General features: G+C 54.1%; 1 protein-coding gene across 1 annotated transcript; it reads left to right on the plus strand.

Moving 5' to 3' along the window:
• The first annotated feature begins 2768 nt into the window (after window positions 1-2768).
• Window positions 2769-18782, plus strand: NDST1 (N-deacetylase and N-sulfotransferase 1). Its single transcript, XM_085317895.1, has 14 exons — window positions 2769-3669; window positions 5899-6381; window positions 6673-6760; window positions 7859-8013; window positions 9870-10055; window positions 10481-10609; window positions 10796-10978; window positions 11342-11438; window positions 11593-11716; window positions 12580-12754; window positions 13061-13231; window positions 14342-14451; window positions 15870-15972; window positions 16175-18782. The coding sequence occupies exons 1-14, from the start codon at window positions 3160-3162 to the stop codon at window positions 16292-16294; spliced, it is 2634 nt and encodes an 877-aa protein (XP_085174021.1). The 5' UTR covers window positions 2769-3159; the 3' UTR covers window positions 16295-18782.
• The last annotated feature ends 561 nt before the right edge of the window (window positions 18783-19343 follow it).

Here is a 19343-nt window from a genome sequence, read left to right on the forward strand (position 1 = left end):
GGGTGGCCCCGCGGCCCTCTCTGTGCGCGGGGGGCAGCCGGCCGGCGCGGAGGCTGCGGCGGGCAGAGGCCGGGCTGGATTGCGGAGCGGGGCCGGTGCTTCGGGGAGGGCCTGCGAGGCCGTGCCAGCGGGAGTCACGAGGAGCTATGAATAGCCCGGACCCCCGCTAAGGTGCGAAATGCGAGGGGGCCGGGCTGCCCTTTCGGGCTGTCTCTGGGCAGCTCTGAGCCGCGGGCCGGGCCGGGGGGAGCGGCGGTGCTCTCCCGTACGGCTGCTGCGGCCGGGATAGCGCCGGCGCTCTATTTTTATCCCTCCCCCAATCCTGTTTAATGCTTCGCTTGCACAAACCCCTTCCCGCAAAGCAGAGACGAGGCAGCCCGAACCCCCTGGCCAGCCGGCGCGCTCAGCGCGCTGCGAGCCGGCGGCTCCCCGCCGCGGCGGCTCCGCCAGCCTCCGGCGCCCCTAGCAGGGCGCAGACCTCTCTGCAGAGGTGTTTTCCCAGCGAGGAGCAGGGATTTCTGCCGCGGGTTTGGAGASTGTGCCGTGAGCCCCCACACTGGGGGCAGCGAGCCCCCACAAACGTGCTCCCTCCCTTGCTGCCCGTGGGGAGATTAGCCAGATTTGCAGGAAGAGAGAGTCCTTATTTGTTTATTTTTTTTAATGCACTGATTGTATCAATATTTCCCTCCCTCACRGCTTCACCTCCATGCAAGTTTTCTCTTTTCTTTCGGTGGGCCTTTCAAGAGGGGAAGAAAAAAATTCCCAAGGCTCCACGTGGACGCTCTCGCTTGCCTTGGCCTTTCCCTCCGAGGAAGGCTTTGTCTCGGTGACCTTGGCTGGAATTTCCCCCCTTGGCCCGTGGCTCGGCCTCGTGGCTGCCAGCTGGCCGGCTGCCCGCATCCCTCCCCTGCGACCGTGCATATCCGCCGGATTGTTTATCCCGGGTTGCCGGAGGGCCTTTGCAGGGGACGGCACTTCTGAGGTGTGCAGGGAAGCCGTGCTTCCCCCAGCATCCTAGAAACCCCTCGCTACTCGGAGCGTGCCTCTGTTATCAGATAAATCAGTGTCTCCCTGTGAAGGGGTTCTGGCCAGATGCTGCTCTTGGCAGCGTGGGAGTAAATTTGGAAAGGTTCCCTTTTGTTTCAGCGCTTCGCCTGGTGTAAATGAGATTGCAGTCTGGCCTGAAGTGTTTGTCTCGCTCTCCTTTTGTCTGTGCCTTTAATGACTGTGTGACTTTTAAATAATATAGTGATTCTGCAGAGATGGGAACACTGTTTGCCATGCTGGGGCAGGAGGATAGCGGTGCCCCCGCAGGCCAGAGGGGCTGCTTGGTATGGGACAAGGCTCCTGTTGTGGCATTTGCCCTGGGGACTGCCCTGTGCCCTTGCACAGCAGTACGCGGGCAGCAAGGGTTTCAGGGCTGCATTTAGCCTCAGTAGCCACATCTGTGTATTGTGGGTCTCTRGCGTCTCGGGAAAGATTGCTGAGACACCCTGAGGCTGGACTGAAAGTGAGATGTGGTCTGGAGCAAAGGCTCCGCTGCATCCTGCGCTAGGCGGAGGTGAGCAGTCCGGCGTCTGTCGAGACCGCCTGCCTTTGCGGGGAGTGCGAGGCTGGGGGCTCCTCTGTCAGCGGCTCTGCGGGCTGGTCTTGCTCTGTGGCCGGCTTGGAGTGGGTTTGGCTGTCAGCAGCCCCCCACGCTTTGCTCTCCTGGGTTGTGCACTGCTCTTGAAAGGACGGGTGACAGCAGGTTCATAAGTCCCTGTGCTGTGCTCAAAGTCCCCCATCCCCTCACTTCCAGCCTCCTGCTTCCTCCTACCATGGGATCTCCAGCCTCARTCTCTTCCCTTCCAAAACCCCCTCCTCCCTGTCCTCACCCAAAATACAGTGCCTAGCAGCAGTTTTGCCAGGCCACGCAGGGAGGCAGGAAGGGGAGCTGGGAGCTGGCCTGTTGCTGCTGCCCCCCACATAAAGCCACCCAGCCCCACRTGCCGTCCACATGTGGTGCAGCACTGCTCAGTGCACTGTGCAAATTGCTCAGGGGCTCCGTGGCACCCTGGCCCGCTGGGAGGCTGTTGGTTTCCCGCGGGGCTCGGGGGGTTCTGCAAGCCAGGCTGGGCCAATCCTGTGTCTTGCGGTTGCTGAAAGGCTCACCCAGTTGCTCCTGCTGCTGCATGCTCCTACCTCTTTCCTTGCAGCGATCTGGCTCTCACTGGATACCCTGCTGAGCCTGCTAAACTCGGAGGAAATGAGCCCAGCAAAAAGGCGGGGGAGAAAGCGGATATTTTGTGAGTTCAGTGTACTTGATGAGGAATCAGATGAGCGCTGGAGCCCATGCARAATAAAACGGTGTGGGCTGCACACTTGTAACGGGGAAGGCAGGAGTGGGACTTCCCTGGCAGCAGCCGTTTGTTAGAAGTGCTCAGCCGTGTTGTGGAGGGATGGGGACTCGCACAAAGCACTGGCATCCCGACTAAGACCCCAGTGGTGATACTCTGCCTTGGGCTCCCCGAAGCTGGGGTGTCCTGGCACRTGTGCACACACAGGCACTCCCTGCCTTGTTCTCAGCAGTGCCGGAAGCTCGAGGCGCTCTCRTTGCAAGTCCTGGCACGCAAGCGAGCTCACTAAGGGATCTGCTAGAGTGATTGCACTTGCATAAATAAAAGCTGCAGAGCTACACGGCATCAGTGTTCAGAGCGTTGAGATATCAAAGCAAACCCTCCATCCGGGATCACTCCTGTGCTCACAAGCCCTTCTCTCTCTTGCAGGGCACGAAGCAGTGTTGCAGGACTGAGGCACCCCGAAGAGCTGCCATGCCCACGTGCCCACTGAGAGCTGTGCCGCCGCCGCCACCCTCCATCCCCTCGCCCCTCTGAGGCCATGGTGCTGATCCTGGGATGCTGCTGCAGGGATTTCGGCTCTAAAGGGGGACTCTCAATGGATTTGCCATGGTGACATGAAGCAGACGGCGAGGGACACTGGACTGTCGGAGGGGAGAGAGCTTGCACGTGCACATGTGGCCTGCTAGTATTTTAATTTATTATTAATATTATTATTCAATTTTCTTTTACTTTTTTTTTAATTCCCCTCCCCTGGGGTTTGAAAGGGGAGGGGAGTGGGTGAGGGAAAGGGGCCTGGATTTGCTCTGCGGATGCAAGGATGACTGTGCTGTCAAGGGTCCGGAGGAGTATCCGACAGGTATCTCCACAGGTTGTGCTACTCCTGCTCTTTGCCTTCTGCCTGCTCAGTGTTTTTGTCTCTGCGTATTATTTATATGGGTGGAAAAGAAGCTTGGAGCCCTCTGGGGATGTGCCAGGGCCAGACTGTGATGAACCCAAGGTTGCTCCCTCCCGCTTGCTTCCATTGAAGGCCATCAAGGTGGCTGATTCTTCCCGCACGGACCCCTTGGTGCTGGTGTTTGTGGAAAGCCTCTACTCTCAGCTGGGCCAAGAGATTGTGGCCATTTTGGAGTCGAGCCGCTTCAAATACAGGACAGAAATTGCCCCAGGGAAAGGGGACATGCCCACGCTGACAGACAAGGACCGGGGACGCTTTGCACTCATCATTTACGAAAACATCCTCAAATACGTCAACCTGGATGCCTGGAACCGTGAGCTGCTGGAYAAGTACTGCGTGGAGTACGGCGTGGGCATCATCGGGTTCTTCAAGGTACGGGGCCAGAAGCTGTGCTGGAGCGCAAGGGTGAACTGATCCCTGCAATGGTGTGGGTGCCTTCCCCTCATAGAGAGGGTGGGTTTGTTTCTACGCAAACAAACTCGCCCCTGTGGCAAGAAGGAAGTGCTTGCAGGGCTTGGGTGTTCAGCTAGCGCCTAGGGTGGTTTGCGCGGTCTCCTGCCTGCATGAGGGAAGAAGGTGCCGCCGACACTGCTGGGTTGGTGGCAGACRGAAGCCGTAAAGGCCCCAAGGTGTTGGGGTCCTGCGTGCACACCCGCAGGGGCTCAGTGCAAGCACAGCTCAGGAGATCGTGTCGGGGCCACGGGCAGGAGGAGGCTGTGCTGGGCACTTTGTGCCCCAGAGGCTGGAGGTGTCCATCCTTCCTCTTGGCGATRTGGGCCTCAAATGCCTTGGCACTCGCTTCTCTATGAGGAGTTTGCTTTCCAAAAGGCCATTGCATTTGGGCTTCTGGGGCATGGCTGTATTCCTGCTGGGCACGGTGGCGCTTTGGAAGCRCAGCGCTCAGTGTGTCTTTAAACTTTTTTCATCTGGTCCCTCTATTTCCTGCCCCTAGTGTGTGCTGCTCTGTGTGACTTTGCACCCCAGCAGGACTCTGGAGCAAACGGCACAGAATCAGTGTGCTCAGTCCAGTTATTTTTAATTTCCCGTTTTGCAGCAATGACCCTCGCTGGGGTTCGCTTAGTGCTGGAGCTGGTAGAGGGGCCAAGCAAGGCTGGCTGTAAACAAGAGGCTTCTGATGGGAGCCCACATGACTGCAGGCGTTGACATAGGGACAAGGTCAGCCCAGAATTGTCCCTTTGCAGGATCATAAATCTATATTGCATGAACTACTTCCAGTCCTGACTGGGGAGATAGAGCGGGGAGCGCAGGAACGGATGGGGAGGGGGCTGGGACCCCACACCTGGCCTGGGAGCGCTGCGCCGGCAGCTGCGAGCCAGCAGCAGGGCTTAYGGGACCCGCTCTCGCCTCCGAAACTTGCCAGCAAAGCAGGGAGGCTTGGYGGCGCGGCCGCTGGCCCCCACCCAGCCTCTGCAGCTGTTTCTGAAAGGCCTTGTGGCCCAGGGGAGCGGGGGCCCGTGTATGCGGGTGCAAGGGCTCTGACGGAGGCTTCGGGCTGGCACGCGAGGAAATGCCTGGGGCACCTCTGAGCTGCTGGACAGGCTGCTCCCCGCAGACACGTGGCATRTCCCCTCCTGCCAGACGAGGAGAGCACGCAACGAGGGCTGCCCGGGTAGAGCGGCACCAAAGCTCCTCTCTGGAGCTCGTTGCAGCAGGTGGCCAGTCCGCAGGTGGGAGAGGTGGGAGCTGCATTGCCTGCTTGGCTACCAAGCCCTCCACTGCCTGTCATCCTGTCCTAAGCTGGCTGTGGGGGCTGTCGGCTTGTTGGCGAGTTGTGGGTTGGGAAGGGTGACCTGCAGAGTTGCTGTAGTCTCCTGCTGTTTCCCRTGAGAGCTGTGATGCAGGATCCCTGTGAAGCAGCATCTGCACCCAGTTTAGGCTTTCAGAAATGGCTGAGGGTGTTTCTTTTTTTTTTTTGACTGAACCGTTCTGCCTGCCCTTTCCCTTCCCAGGGTTTGCAGCCCAGTTGACCTTTGCACATTGGATGTGAGTAAGTATGAATGTCTGCCCACATCCAGATGTATAAAAAGTCTGCTGGCTTTCAGGAACCACTGGGCAAGGGGAGCATCTGGAATGGTGGTCTTTTAGGAAAGACCCAGAGTGCTGATGCCTCTGTGCTCTGGCAAGRGAGCTGGGGGAAGCTCCCATGTTAAGTTGTTGCAGATGGAATGAATAATGCAGGATTTGCAGATGGCTGCGGGTGGGGGAGGCTGGCATATTTGGGAGAGGAAGAGGGGAGGGAACTTGGCACTCCAGAGCATGGAATGAGAGCTGCACAGCTGGGCCAGGGCAAGAGCTCTTCTGGAGGAAGTGATGAGCTGCCTCTTCCCTGACTTGTGTACTTCTGATTCCCCCTCTGGTGAGCCCCTGCCTGGGTTATGGTGTTCCTGAGCAGCCAGGCCACATGATGGGGCTGTCTGAGCACAGCAGTGGGAGGTGAGCCAGGAAGCATGAACAGAAAACTTGCACAGCCCTCAGTATGTCTTTAAATACCACCTTCTTATTTCTTCCTTTGTCCTTTGTTCATGGCATCTCTCCCTGCCTCTGGTCCTCCTGATTTAGTCTATATTTCTCCCCTTGCAGGCCAATGAGAACAGCCTGCTGAGTGCTCAGCTGAAGGGCTTCCCCCTTTTTCTCCACTCCAACCTTGCGCTGAAGGACTGCAGCATCAACCCCAAGTCACCGCTCCTGTACATCACGCGCCCCAGCGAGGTGGAGAAGGGAGTGCTCCCAGGGGAGGACTGGACAGTCTTCCAGTCCAACCACTCCACCTACGAGCCAGTCCTCCTGGCTAAGACCAAGTCAGCAGAGTCGATACCGCACATGAGCGTGGATGCAGCACTACACACAACAGTGATGCAAGACCTTGGTCTTCACGATGGCATCCAGAGGGTGCTTTTTGGCAACAATCTTAACTTCTGGCTGCACAAACTGATCTTTGTGGACTCTGTCTCCTTCCTAACGGGCAAGAGGCTCTCCCTGCCCCTTGACCGCTACATCCTGGTGGACATTGATGACATCTTTGTGGGCAAGGAAGGCACTCGCATGAAGGTGGAAGATGTCAAGGTACTGCTGTTACGTCCTGACTGAATGGGTAGAGGATGCATGGGGCTGGGGCAAAGACTGGGAGATTGTGCATGGTCCAGCGTGCTCCTTACTCCAGAYGTGACTTCTCCTGCCCTCAGAGCATCCTCTGGCAGTGGGAACCCCTTCCCTGGGATGTTGCTGCAGCAGCCCTCTCTGAAAGTCTCATGGGCTCTCCTAATGCTGGCATGTGCTTTTGCTGCAGGCCTGTTGGCAGAAGCTCTCTCCTGCTGTGTACCAAGGACATTTTTGTGTTCTCTTCCTGTGCCTCAGGCGCTGTTTGACACTCAGAATGAGCTGCGCACCCACATCCCGAATTTCACCTTCAACCTGGGATACTCAGGGAAATTCTTCCACACAGGTAYGGAGGGCATTATTTTAAGCATCTCTGCCAGCAGACTCAGCACAGCCACTGCATTGCTGTGAGCAGTGGAGACATTGGTGTGTTATTGTCGATGCTAGAGCAGGAACTGGTGTTCAAACAGACCAACAGTGGGACTGCAAGAGSGTCCCCAGGTAGAAAGCCTTTTCCTAGTGCCAAACTCCCATTACTGATACGACGTGTTGTTGCAAGGGCAAGGTCTGTGCCCTGCTGTTCCCTTGGTCTCATGCCCACCCAAACTGTCAGCAGTAGCCGTACCGGCTGGTGGAGGCATGTGGATTGACTCCCCAGGGTCACACCTACTGACCCACACTGTCATTCCTCTGCCAGTCAGTCACAGAGAGGGGGTTTACCTCTGCATTACCACAGAGCAGCTGATGCTCTCGAGGTCTGCAGTCTAGCTCTAAGGCCTGTGGCAGTCAGAGCTGGTAAAGTGAATATTGCTACCCCTTTTGGAAATACAAGAGGGAAGGTGGGAGACATGAGGCTGCCCTGAGCTCAGCGAAGAGTTGGTCAGAGATACTGAGGGATCCTTCTCTCCTGAGCAGCCTGTTACTCACCTTGTGGCAGGTAGTGGGCTGCCAAGCCACATTAGATGCCTTCTGCTCCCGCTGCCCTCTGCAGAGGGGTGGATGTAACAGGGCCTGTGGCAGCCTGGGTGAGTGGGGGCTCCAGCTTCATCCCCTGGATAAGGACAAAGATGCTCCTGGTCTCACTGTGTGACTCCAAGTTTTTGAGAAGTTTGGGAGAGATTTGCGCTGTGTAGCTTTTGAATTCAGGCCAGTCTTGGGGAGCGGGGAGAAGACTGCAAAATACTAAGGCCAGCCCAAGGATGCTGGAAAGCCAACAGCCTGCCCAACAGCCAGAGAGCGTGGCGAAGGCTCTGCGAGGTGACTCACTTCCAGGAACCCTCCTGGACTCTGAGAGAGCCCCTCACAGTGCTTAGCCCGTGTTGATGTCCAGGCCATCAGTGCCTGAACCCTCCCCTCGGCCCGGAGTGTTCACGTGTGGCCTTGACCTGGGCATTAGCTCTGTGGCTCTGCCTGCCTTGGGGTGATGGTGAGGTTGACCCCACAGGTACTGATGCTGAGGATGAAGGTGATGATCTGTTGCTGTCCTACGTGAGGGAGTTCTGGTGGTTCCCGCACATGTGGAGTCACATGCAGCCTCACCTCTTCCACAACCAGTCGGTTCTTGCGGAGCAGATGACCTTAAACAAGAAATTCGCTGTCGTGAGTAAGATGCCACCTGTGGGGCTGATTGGCACGGGGGAAGGACGAGGGATGGGGGAGATAGAGGCTTTCACAGACTGAGAAATCAAAGGCGATGACCTGACCTCCTGCAGTCCCTTGGCTTGTTTCTTTGCTCCTCAGACAGAGGTCTAGTTCCTGGGGGACTCGGGTAATGGTCGCTATTTGMCAGAGCAGAGGGAGCTGGTGGTGTTAAGTCACATCCCCTTGGTGCCCTTCCCTGTTCGCCTGCTTTGCGTGTGTAATTGGGGATGTCCTGCTGCTGTGGGGCCTGTGCAGCACRACCTCTCAAAGGAGCAGTCCCTGGAGCCTCTCTCCGTGTTTCGCTGCCTGCCAGCTCCTGCGTAGGAGGCTGCCTCAGAGGCTCCCGTGGATTAGGAGAATGATGACAATGTCCTAAAGAACRGCAGCAGTGAATTGCACGAGTGATGTGGAGAGGAGGCCTCCCTCTCACATGAGCCAGTGTTACCCTGCAAAGAGGCAGCAGGAGATGACWGCACGGCTTGGAGATATGTCATAGGGAAGCCATACTTGGGGCTATGCTTGGAGTAAATTGCTCTGCAGAATGTGTAGATATGTAGGCTGGAGTTTGAAGGACAGGTAGGAGGAAGGCCTGAAGAAATCCTCCCCCCTCCTTTCTGCTTGGTTTTAAATTTGGAATGGGGATTTTCTGAGGCTTGGAGCTCTGCACCCTGTGTTTGTAGCTGTGTTGTGGAAAAATCCTGTGTTGTGGAAAAATTAGGGTGGGAAAATGCACTTATATGCTAGTACTCTGAACAAAAAGATTTCCACACCAACTGCTGTAATCCTGTGGCAGAGAGTTCCCCTGGTGCTGTCCAAGGGAGGACCTTGTCAGTATGTTGCTCGCTCTCACTGTATTGCTACAGTGGTGCCCACTCATCCTCAGCGTTGYGTGGGTGGGTTCAAGCTGCTTGCTCTAGTGCTGTGTTAGGAGGGATATAGAGGTTAAACGCTCAGCTCTACAAAAGGAAGAGTTTGTGTGCTGGATTTTAACCAAGCCTGAGGTTCGATGGTTAGCCTGTTGTGGTCGATGCTGCACTGAAGCTGGCTGATGCGGGGTGGCAGAGCCAGATCAGAAATGCTGTGGCCCTGTACTATGAAGCTCTGGCTGATTAAAGCTCCCTCTGCAGGCCAAGTTATTGAGGGACCCATTTGCTTTATAAGGATAGATTTTAAGTTTGGTTAGGTATCGTCAGTCCTCTTTAAGCCTGGATATGGCCAACATCAACTCTAAATCGTTCTGTGACTGATTTACTCACACTTGTCTTGCCTCCAAGCCCAATAAAGCCAGATCCAGCATTAATAATTGGATCCATGGCCTAACAGATGGATTATCAGGCTAACTTGAATTAATTGCCTGTTAACTGGAGGTGCTTAACAAGAGATAGATTGGACCGTACCTAATTGTGCTGGGAGAGATAGGCAGATGTCYAGATCAGACTTTCCAGGGTGTTTGATTCATGTCTCTAGATATAAATTCACACTCCTATATAAATGCATCAGCACCTTCTCTGACAAAAAGCTTTGTTGCCATTGCTTTGTTGATGAAAGCAGAAATGGCAGGGATGAGTACAGTCGAAGTGGAGCAGAGGAGCAAGTGTCCACCCAGCGTATCTGGTCCTGGGCTCCCCTTTCTGGAGAAAATCCCTGTTAGGAAAGGATATGCAGAGACAGCTCTGCCCTGGTTGCTGTCCAGAGACATGAAGAGACTAGTTGTGGTTGGGAGCAGACCATCCCTGAGGGTGTCTGGATCAAGCTGTGAGGTCACAGGTTCTGGGATCTCTCTGGTCACCTGCTTCCTGCCCTCTTTTCCACAGGAACATGGTATTCCCACTGATATGGGATACGCGGTGGCCCCCCACCACTCGGGCGTGTATCCCGTCCACGTGCAGTTGTACGAAGCTTGGAAGCAGGTTTGGTCGATCAAAGTCACAAGCACAGAGGAGTACCCCCACCTGAAACCTGCTCGCTATCGTCGTGGCTTCATCCACAATGGCATCATGGTAGGTGGCTAGGTTTTGTCTCTGATGCTTCTCTCCTGTCTCCCCCACCAAAACCTCCGTGGGTCATTCCTGGATGGCTCAGCTGTTCTGGCCCCRGCCGGAGGAGGCTGTTGGTTTGAGGGGACTGTATCACTCTGTGTTTGCTAGTCCTGCAACACAGGAAGTTGTTGTGATGAGTCTTTAGCATGTCTGCTCCATCTGTCCATCTGCTCCATCTGCCCATCTCCATCAGAGAGCATTTACCCAGGTTTGAGTGAGAGGCGGGGGAGCTGATCTTGGCCTTTAAGGGACTGGAGGACTTTGGGGCCATTTTTAGTTTGAGAGAAAGAAGAAGATCTAGCCCTAGATTTCTGAAGGAGGCTGTGTGGCTGTTACATTACTCTGGTTCCTTCACCTACTCCAGACATGTCTTTCCCCTCCACCAGGTACTGCCCCGACAAACCTGTGGCCTCTTCACACACACCATCTTCTACAATGAATATCCTGGTGGATCCAGTGAGCTGGACAAAATCATCAATGGGGGYGAACTGTTCCTGACTGTGCTCCTTAACCCTGTGAGTACTGCCACCCAGRCACTCAGGAATGAGCAGGCGGGTGTCTTGTGCAGAGCCCTCCCTGTGTGCCACTGTAGGCAAGCAAAGTGCTGAGCCAGGGTTGAAGGGTCCCCTGTCAGGTGAAACGTGCAGGATGGCTGCTGGGTGAGGGGTCTTCTAACCGTTGCTCCATCCTCTCTGCTTCAGATCAGCATCTTCATGACTCATTTGTCCAATTATGGCAACGACCGCCTGGGCTTGTACACCTTCAAACATCTGGTCCGCTTCCTCAATTCTTGGACCAACTTGAAACTGCAGACACTACCACCTGTGCAGCTGGCACAGAAATACTTTCAGATCTTCTCTGAGGAGAAGGACCCTCTGTGGCAGGTGTGCTGTGGGCCAGAGTCTTGTGTGGAGGGAATGGGGGGAGCCCAGAAGTTTGGGAGTGGGGAGGGGGAAGTAAGTCATAGCTGGCCCTGCTTTGAGTAGGACTTTGGACTAGGTGACCTCCTGAGGTCCCTGTCAAACTGCGTTTCCCTATGATGCTATGGGTAAGCAGTGGTATTTCACATTGTGATTTTTGCAGGCAGTCCATCTGTGCCAAGAAAGGTTTTGTCCTATATATCTGGAAATAAGCCCAGTCTTTATGTGACCTCCCTATGTATCTGCTCTTGCCTCAAGGCAGCTGAGCAGTGGCACAAAGTCCTTTATATGCTGTCCTGTCTCTAATCTTCTTCTCTTATGCTTCAGGATCCCTGTGAAGACAAGCGGCACAAAGACATTTGGTCCAAAGAAAAGACCTGTGACCGATTCCCAAAACTCCTTATCATTGGGCCTCAAAAAACAGGTACTTCCCTTCACTCTTAGTGCCATGAACTCATTGGCAGGCCTGCCAAGTCCCCTGCACCCACCCCAAAGAGCCTATCGATGGCCCTGCTGGCCTGAAGCAAAACAAGAAGAGTTTTGTCCTAAGTCAGCTCTTGCTTTCTCTCTGTCTGAAGGAACGACTGCCCTTTATCTCTTCTTGGGGATGCACCCAGACCTGAGCAGCAACTACCCCAGCTCAGAGACCTTTGAGGAGATACAGTTCTTCAACGGACACAACTATCACAAGGGCATTGACTGGTAGGTCTGCCTGCATCTCCCCACCACAGGGTCTGAGCTGCCTGGGTGGGAACACCGGTTCCTTTGGGAACAGGAGTAGCATTGCTGTGAGGTTTCCTATCAGCCTCTGGACCCCTAACTAGGAAGCTGAGGGGAACCTGATTTTAACTGAAGATAGAAGTAGCAGTGAGTAGATGAAGTTATGATGTGATAAAACAAAATTTGTTCTTGCAGCTTTGCCTGATTAGATGCCTCTGTGGCATGGCCTAAGCAGTGGATGTCAAAGTTGGGGTCTAGTCAAAAGTGGGGTCCACCGCTGTGTCATCAGCAGGGAAAGGTGGACATCCAGCTTTCCAGGGGTGTTACAGGGGGAATATTTCTCCCTGGAAACATAAGAGAAGACAAGCTTGGGATACTTGACCACTGTGGGGTGAAATGAATCCCATGTGGGCTCTCCCCCTTGCTGGTGTCTGTCCCAGCTCTATCTGGTGATCACAAAGTTTACCTTACCCTGGATGCCTGCAGTGCTGCTGAGACTGGTTGTAGTGGCAGCCACATTGCCCACAGGCCATTGCACTGCCACAGTTTATCCCTGAGATGTCATTCTGAAGGCAAAGGCTGCTTGCCAGGACTCAGAATTGCTCTTGGCAGAAGCCAGACTTGTGTGCCTTGGCTACACCATGGCTTCTGGGCCTTCCTGGGGAATCTGGTGAGGCCTGGCTGTCCAGAATGGGTGGAGGGGATTGCAGAGCCCTAGGCAGCATGCGTCAGAGCTAGAGGTTTAGTGCTTGGTGCAGGGGATCAAGAATGTCACTTGCAAAGGAGAATGGCAAGGATGTCTCCTTGTCCCCATCTGCCTGCCTTACGCTGTGCCTTCCCAACAGGTACATGGAGTTCTTCCCTATCCCCTCCAATACCACTTCTGACTTCTACTTTGAAAAAAGTGCCAACTACTTTGACTCAGAAGTGGCTCCCAGGCGGGCTGCAGCCCTGCTCTCCAAGGCCAAGGTCATCACAATCCTCATCAACCCTGCAGATCGAGCTTACTCCTGGTATCAGGTGAGCTGCCTGCCTCTGGCTCACCCCCAGCTTCACTGGCTCCCTGCGTCAGTGCCAGCCTCCCATGTCCTGTTGAGTCAGGAGCTTCCCTTGCTGTCAGCTTGGTTTGGGAATGGGGGTGGCCCCTGGAAGAGGGGAACATTTTCTTGACAATGAGCTGAATAAGAATTGCAAACACATGGCATGGTGTCTGAGGAGCTGTGATGCTAAACTGTGCCTCAGGGGGGACAGCCTGGGATTTCTAGGCCCACTGGCCTCCAGTCTGGACTGCCTTAGCAACAAACCCATCTCGCTTGTGTCTGACAGCATCAGCGAGCTCACGATGACCCAGTTGCTCTGAAATACACCTTCCATGAGGTAATCACAGCTGGACTTGAGGCTGCTCCTAAACTCCGGACCCTGCAGAACCGCTGCCTGGTCCCAGGCTGGTATGCTACTCACATCGAGCGCTGGCTGAACAACTACCATGCCAACCAGGTATGAAGGACAGCACTTGTGGCACCTCACTCATAGGACTGGCAGCACAAGGGAGCCCTTCTCTCCCAAGCAAGGASAGGAGGAGGAAAGGAGCTTGGGCACAAAGTCCACTGTGAGGGTGCTACAGTGGCAGCTTCTCTTCTTGTACCCTAATGACCTTTCGGATAGGAGCAAAGGTACTTCAGGCAGGCATGGAGGGGAGATTTTGTGCAAAAAGGAAGCCTTTTTAGTTTGAGATTGATTATGGCCAAGGCGTGAAGATGTCTTGGTCTCAGTGTGTAAGGCCAGGAGTGTGCAAGGGTGTGACGATGCCACAAACTCCTTCCACCAGGACTCCCTCCTCTGTTGCACAAGGGCTCTTCTAAGCAATATTAAAAAGGTGTGGTGAAGCTTGTGGCAGTCCACAGAGCTCCAGGTGGGAGCCGAATGAATCCCATCCTAACGCTCAGCATGCTTGGTGGTGGCACAGAGGGATTTGAGTGGCATGGTTGGCATGGAGTACTGGACCAAGCAGGTGAAGGGAGCACCTATGGGCTTACCTGTCACCAGCCAATCTCAGGCCTCAGGTGCCCGTGTGGCCTTCAGAGTTGCCCTGTCCAACGGTACTGCAGGAGCAGAGTGGGACAAGAGTAGCAGGCAATGCTTTCCATTGCTTCAAGCTGCCTGGAAGGGAAATCAGGGCTAGATCATAGGCACACYGACCTGTGCAGACAGGGAGAGTAGGTGCTCTGCTGGCAGCTTGTGCACCACGTTGGTTGATTCTGCCCAGTCTCTGAATGGTTTTTCCACTGTCATGTAATCTTCTAAAGACTGTTAGTTGTCTGGTCCTGGTATAATTACTGTAACACCATCCTGGATGAAACCTGGCTCTGGATTTTATTTGCATTTTTTTTTCCTGAACACCTAGTGTAAGGGAACACCTGGGCATGTTAGCCCTTGGTATCCAAAAGGAGACCATGTGCAGGCTTTTGGGAAATTTGGCTTTCAAATGGCAAAAGATGTAGAAAAGGTGATGTTATGTGCCAGGAGACCTAGGGCTAGGAGCTAGCCTGTTAGCCTGTTACCTGACAGGTTGGCCTGGACCCTACAGCTCTGCTTTGCTCCTTGCAGATCCTTGTGCTGGATGGCAAACTGCTCCGAACAGAACCTGCCAAAGTGATGGAAACAGTCCAGAAATTCCTTGGCGTGACTAACTTCATCGATTATCACAAAACCCTGGCGTGAGTCCTCCCAGAGCTTCTTCTTCCTCTTTAATCAGGAAAGCATCTGCCATTCCCCATAGCACAGGGAGGGGAATCTCTTTTTTTGTATCAGGTTTACATGAGGGAAAACCAAGAGCGTAGAGCTGCCCAGTACAGCACCAGAAGTAAGAGTACCTCCCTGGAATTTCGTAGCAGAGCTCCCGCTGATTTTGATGACACTAGGATTTTACCTGTGTCGGCCTGAGGCCAGAACTGGAGCTCCTGATTGCTGAGGTTTATGTTGCTGTCTAGGGTAGCTGCATTCAGATTTAATGCTATGGCTTCAAGAAGCCTTTACTTGCTGGGACACAGTGAGAAGTCCCTGCAGGAAGCCTGCTCTTTCCTGGGATCATGTTTATCCAAAGCCATAAAGCTGCATTTCTTACAGGTGACTGCTGCAGAGCACTGCAGCCACCATTTTCCATTTGACAAACACCCCACTTTACTTTGTTTATCCTTCTGCTGCAGTAGGGACAGCAGTGTCATGCTGGGCAATGCAGGAGCAGCGTCTGGGCACCAGCAGTTGAGAACTGAGTTCTAGGGGTGCATTCAGACCACTTGTGATAGTGCCTCGTACTTGGTGTAGGTACCTGTGGGGGGCTGAGCTCTGGCTCCCTGGCGTCCCATGCAGTTGCTGCAGAGAGATACTCTTACTGCTTACCGTATGGCACCTATGTGGGTGGGCGTTGTGATGTCTCCCTTGTGGGGACAGCGAGTGTGGGCTGGCTGGTGGTTGCTTCTGGGGACGGCTCAGGCTGAGCTGGAGGAGGGCTGATACGGGTGCTTTGCACATTGGGGCAGCATCTCATTACTTTTTGGTCACCTTGCTAATTATGACAGTGAAGAATATGCATCTATTTCAATATGGTCATCCCTTTCTAAGCTTTTCAGATGTTAAAGCCTGTCACAGAAAGCATAAGCCTTCAGAGTTCCTAGAAAAACAGCAACATCTCTGTGCTGGCCTTGCTGTCTTGTCTGTATATATGGCCTCTCTAAGGCTGCAGACAGGTGCTGTGGGGCTCCCATGAACATCCAGGAGTGAAGGTGCAGCATAAAATAATAATAAAGCCCATGTAGGCCCTCATGCTTCCACAYAGCAGGGAAACGCAAGTAATAAATGAAAGTTGTCAGGCTTCTTGTTGTGTGATTGTGTATGAAACCTGTTGTACAAGTTGGTCAATAATGAGATGTTAGTTGGGTTGTGGATTAAAAATAGGTGGAGAAATGCTACTCTAGAGCACTGAAATACTGCAAACTAAGGGGCAGCATCTCTGTAGCGGGGTCATGTCAGACAGCATCTCTGCATGCTGTGGGGAAGTGCAGAAGGGTCTTGGTTGAGGCTGCAGTGGATTGTACTCGGATTAACAAAAGGGGTGAAGTCAGGTCTTGTTTCACAGGTTTGATCCAAAGAAAGGATTCTGGTGTCAGCTTCTGGAAGGAGGGAGAACCAAATGCTTGGGAAAAAGCAAAGGAAGGAAATACCCTGAGATGGATTCAGATGTGAGTACACAGAAAACCTGATGGGACAATTGCATTGCTGGTACCATGCCCTATAAACAGCTGCAGTGCAGGGTGGAAACGAGCAGGGAAGGGTCATGCTGGGCATCTTGCAGAGCAGGAAGGTGTGGGGCAGCAGGGTCTGATCCAGAGTGATGCTGTCTGTGACCCACTAACTGTGGTCTCCGTTCTCCTCCTGTTGCAGTCGCGAGCTTTCCTGCGGGACTATTACAGGGACCATAACATAGAGCTTTCCAAGCTCCTGTACAAAATGGGCCAGACACTGCCCACCTGGCTGCGGGAGGAGCTGCAGAACACCAGGTAGCTGCTGCCTGCCGCCATCCTGAGCAATAGTGGAGCGAGGCTGCAAGGAAGGCCTCCTGTCTGACACCGAAGCAAACCCGCGGAGGAGGGGAGCGTTTCTGAGCAATACTCAGCTGCAACCTTCGAGGGAGACCCTGAGGAGCCCGCAGCAGCTGCTGAGCGGAGAGGGAGACGGCTGCGCCCAAGGCTGTGCGAGCTGTGGCCTGACTTTGCGGTCCCGGCACTACGATCTCTCCATGTGTTCCCAAATCCATTCTTTCCCCTTTTTAATTCTTGGGCTTGTCATAGAGGTCATTTATCATCCTGTTCTGATGGGGAAATGGGGAATTGATGCAAATTCCATGTTTCTCTACCTGGCACAGGTCCTAACTCCCCTGGGCCTGAGAGCAGCATCAGAGCAGTTCTTTACCTCCTCGTCAGATGACAGAGAAGCAGCTCTGGGCACCTTGAAGATAACTTTTGCTAGTCTGGAGCAGAGAAAAGGAACTGTTGGAAAGCCAAAGCCTGAAGTGACCCCACAAYGTAACCCAAGAGCAGGAAGCAGCAGTGTGTAACAGTGGTTTGCTRGATTCCCCCAAAATCTAGCATCAAGAGCTGAGAAAAAAGTGTCTTTTTATTTTAAAGACTTGGGCAGTATTTTTTTGTCATTTTTATTTGTTTTTAATCTCCTCAACCTCTTATTCCCAGTCCGTGGGCAGTGTGATGGGAAAGCTGTCAACCAGGAGAACTGAACTGAGAACTGGCCCCGGCACAGTTCCCCGGACGACATGCGCCCCATCCCCCTGATCCTGCGTTGCAGTGTTTTACACGCGTGGTATTTTCTGTGGTAAAGCYGAGAGGCTGTTTGGCAACCTCGGCAGCCAGTGCTCTCCGGTGCACTCTGGACCCCGRCTCTGAACAGAGCGGGCTCTTGTGGACAAGGCAGATTTTGGGATAACGGCAGTCAGAAGGATGCCGAGAACTTCAAACTTCTTGAATATTAAAAGCTAAAGTATTTTAATAATGTTGGATTGGGTGGGAGGGTTTTTTGTTCTATTTTGCAGGGAATTGTTTTTCTTTGRCGCCAGAATTTGTACCTAAACCTCTAGGATTTTATTTAGTCTCCTTACTTGTTACACAAGAAGTGGACAAAGATCAATGGGGAAACGGGAAGGTTTCTTGCTCTGGCTTCCAAGCTGGAGACAGACACATCTTTATACTTGTAATGGTGACGTACGGAAGCTGCAGCCCTATTCCTRTCTCCCTCCTAGTGCCCCACTACGTGCTCTGGTTTTTGCTGCCAGTGTTTCGTCACTGAGGCTTGCAAACATGCCCGTCGTTAGCTGTCCTGGGAGAGCATGTGCACGAGGGTGAGTGTGTGTGTGCCTGTGTGTATGGGTGTGAGTGCCTGTCTGTGTGTGCTGCAGCAGTGCCAATGCTGAGCCGTCATGAGTTTACACGGAGAAGGGCCCAAATTTCCCTTCGGATGGAGCTGCTCGGATGTGTGTGCCAAAGGTTCGGGAAGGGCGGCCCTGTGGGTGAGCCCTTTGTGGCAGACTGGGGGTGGAACGGGGGACTTCCTTTGATCTCCAGCCCAAGAGCCCAACAATTTTCATACATTAGGAAAAAAAGAAGTGATGAGAACTGTGCAAGGAGCAGCTGTTGTTGGCCAAGTGCTGCAGAACCCTTGTAGGAGTGATAAAGAGCCTAATGTCTGCCCTGCCATGGRGCAGCTGAGCAGTTGCTGTCCATCCCTATGGCTCCCTTCGTCCTCTCCTGCCCATAGCTGTGCTGAGCGGCTGGGCTAGGGATGTGGCAAAGGGCTGCCTTTCCCCTTCGCAGGGGCACGCAGAGCTGGCAAAATGCAGCACGCTTCTCAAACCACTTCCAAGGCATCTATAGCGTGGCYGCAGGAGAAGCTGAAGGCCTTCAATTGCCACAGGCTGGTGGTAYGGTACAGGGAGATGGGAGGGCAGGGAGGACAAGTGCTTTCTCCGGCCTGAGGGAGACTTGCCCCTTCCTGGCAGTGCATTTGACCCTTGTTCTTGAGGAAGATGGTTGGAGCCCTCCAGCTGCTCCTGCTGCCAGCGGAGCTGGGCTGGCTGCAGTAATGCCCTGAGAGGTGAGCAGCAGTGGAGAGCCACGGCAGTGATGGCAACAGGCTGCCCTTGGCTTGAGAGCAAATTCAGGGCTGCAGAGGGGGAGAGCGGCAAAAATGCCGGGCTTTTCTGCTCCTGTTGTTCGGTCTTGTTCTTGGTGGCGGAGGGGGCCCCTCTGGGAGCGAGAGTTCCCACCGTTTTATTTTTGCATGAAACTCTAGTGATCCCTGGGGCACAGAGGATGGCCAGGGCAGAGGGAGGGCTGGGGGGAAGGATGCTATACCGTTCCTGTTGCCTCTCYATGTGGTCCTTTTCAAACCCGGTCCATTTGGGTTGCAATCAGAGTTTCCTGGTCACTAATGTAAGGTCCTGTTGAACTAACTGCTAATAAAACGGGGTTATTTGGTTTTAGCTGCTTGTTTTTGCCTGCTTCTCCTCCGCTCAGCCGAAGGCGAGCACGAGGGCCTTCAGCCAGTGAGCTGGTGCCATCCCACTGCTGCCATGACATCATGCTGCACCCCAGAGCTCGAGGAAGGGATGGCCACGCTGGGGACAGGTAGGCGAAGGGCAGAGCTGCTTCAGGAGAGGTCGGTTTGCCTGCTCTCTGCAACAAGCTCTGTCTCTCCAAGACGCATCTGCCTGTCCATTTTGCTGGCCCGGGCTTGGTCTTGGACTCGCTTTAGGGGGGCGGCTGGGGGATTGCGGAGCAGAGGTGTCACGCGTGCCATGTGCCTGTGTGCTGGGTGTGCGGCGTGCTCACAGACCAGTCGGACACAAGCAAGTTGTGCTTTTTCTGCATGACCCCACTGCCAGTGTCCTGGCCCGTCTCGGTCATCTGGAAGGGGTCGAGGCTGTAACAACATCTGTCTCCCAAATCCTCTGTGAACTTCTAATGCCTGAAGCTCCAGAGTGGGGTTGTAGCCCCGGGTGCTGCCGGCGGTGCTGGGCTGCAGGACACGGGGCCCCGGGCCG

This window comes from Rhea americana, unplaced genomic scaffold, assembly GCF_003343005.1.
Source record: "Rhea americana isolate MKP2758 unplaced genomic scaffold, rheAme1 scaffold_51, whole genome shotgun sequence".
In the NCBI taxonomy this organism is placed as follows: Eukaryota; Metazoa; Chordata; class Aves; order Rheiformes; family Rheidae; genus Rhea; species Rhea americana.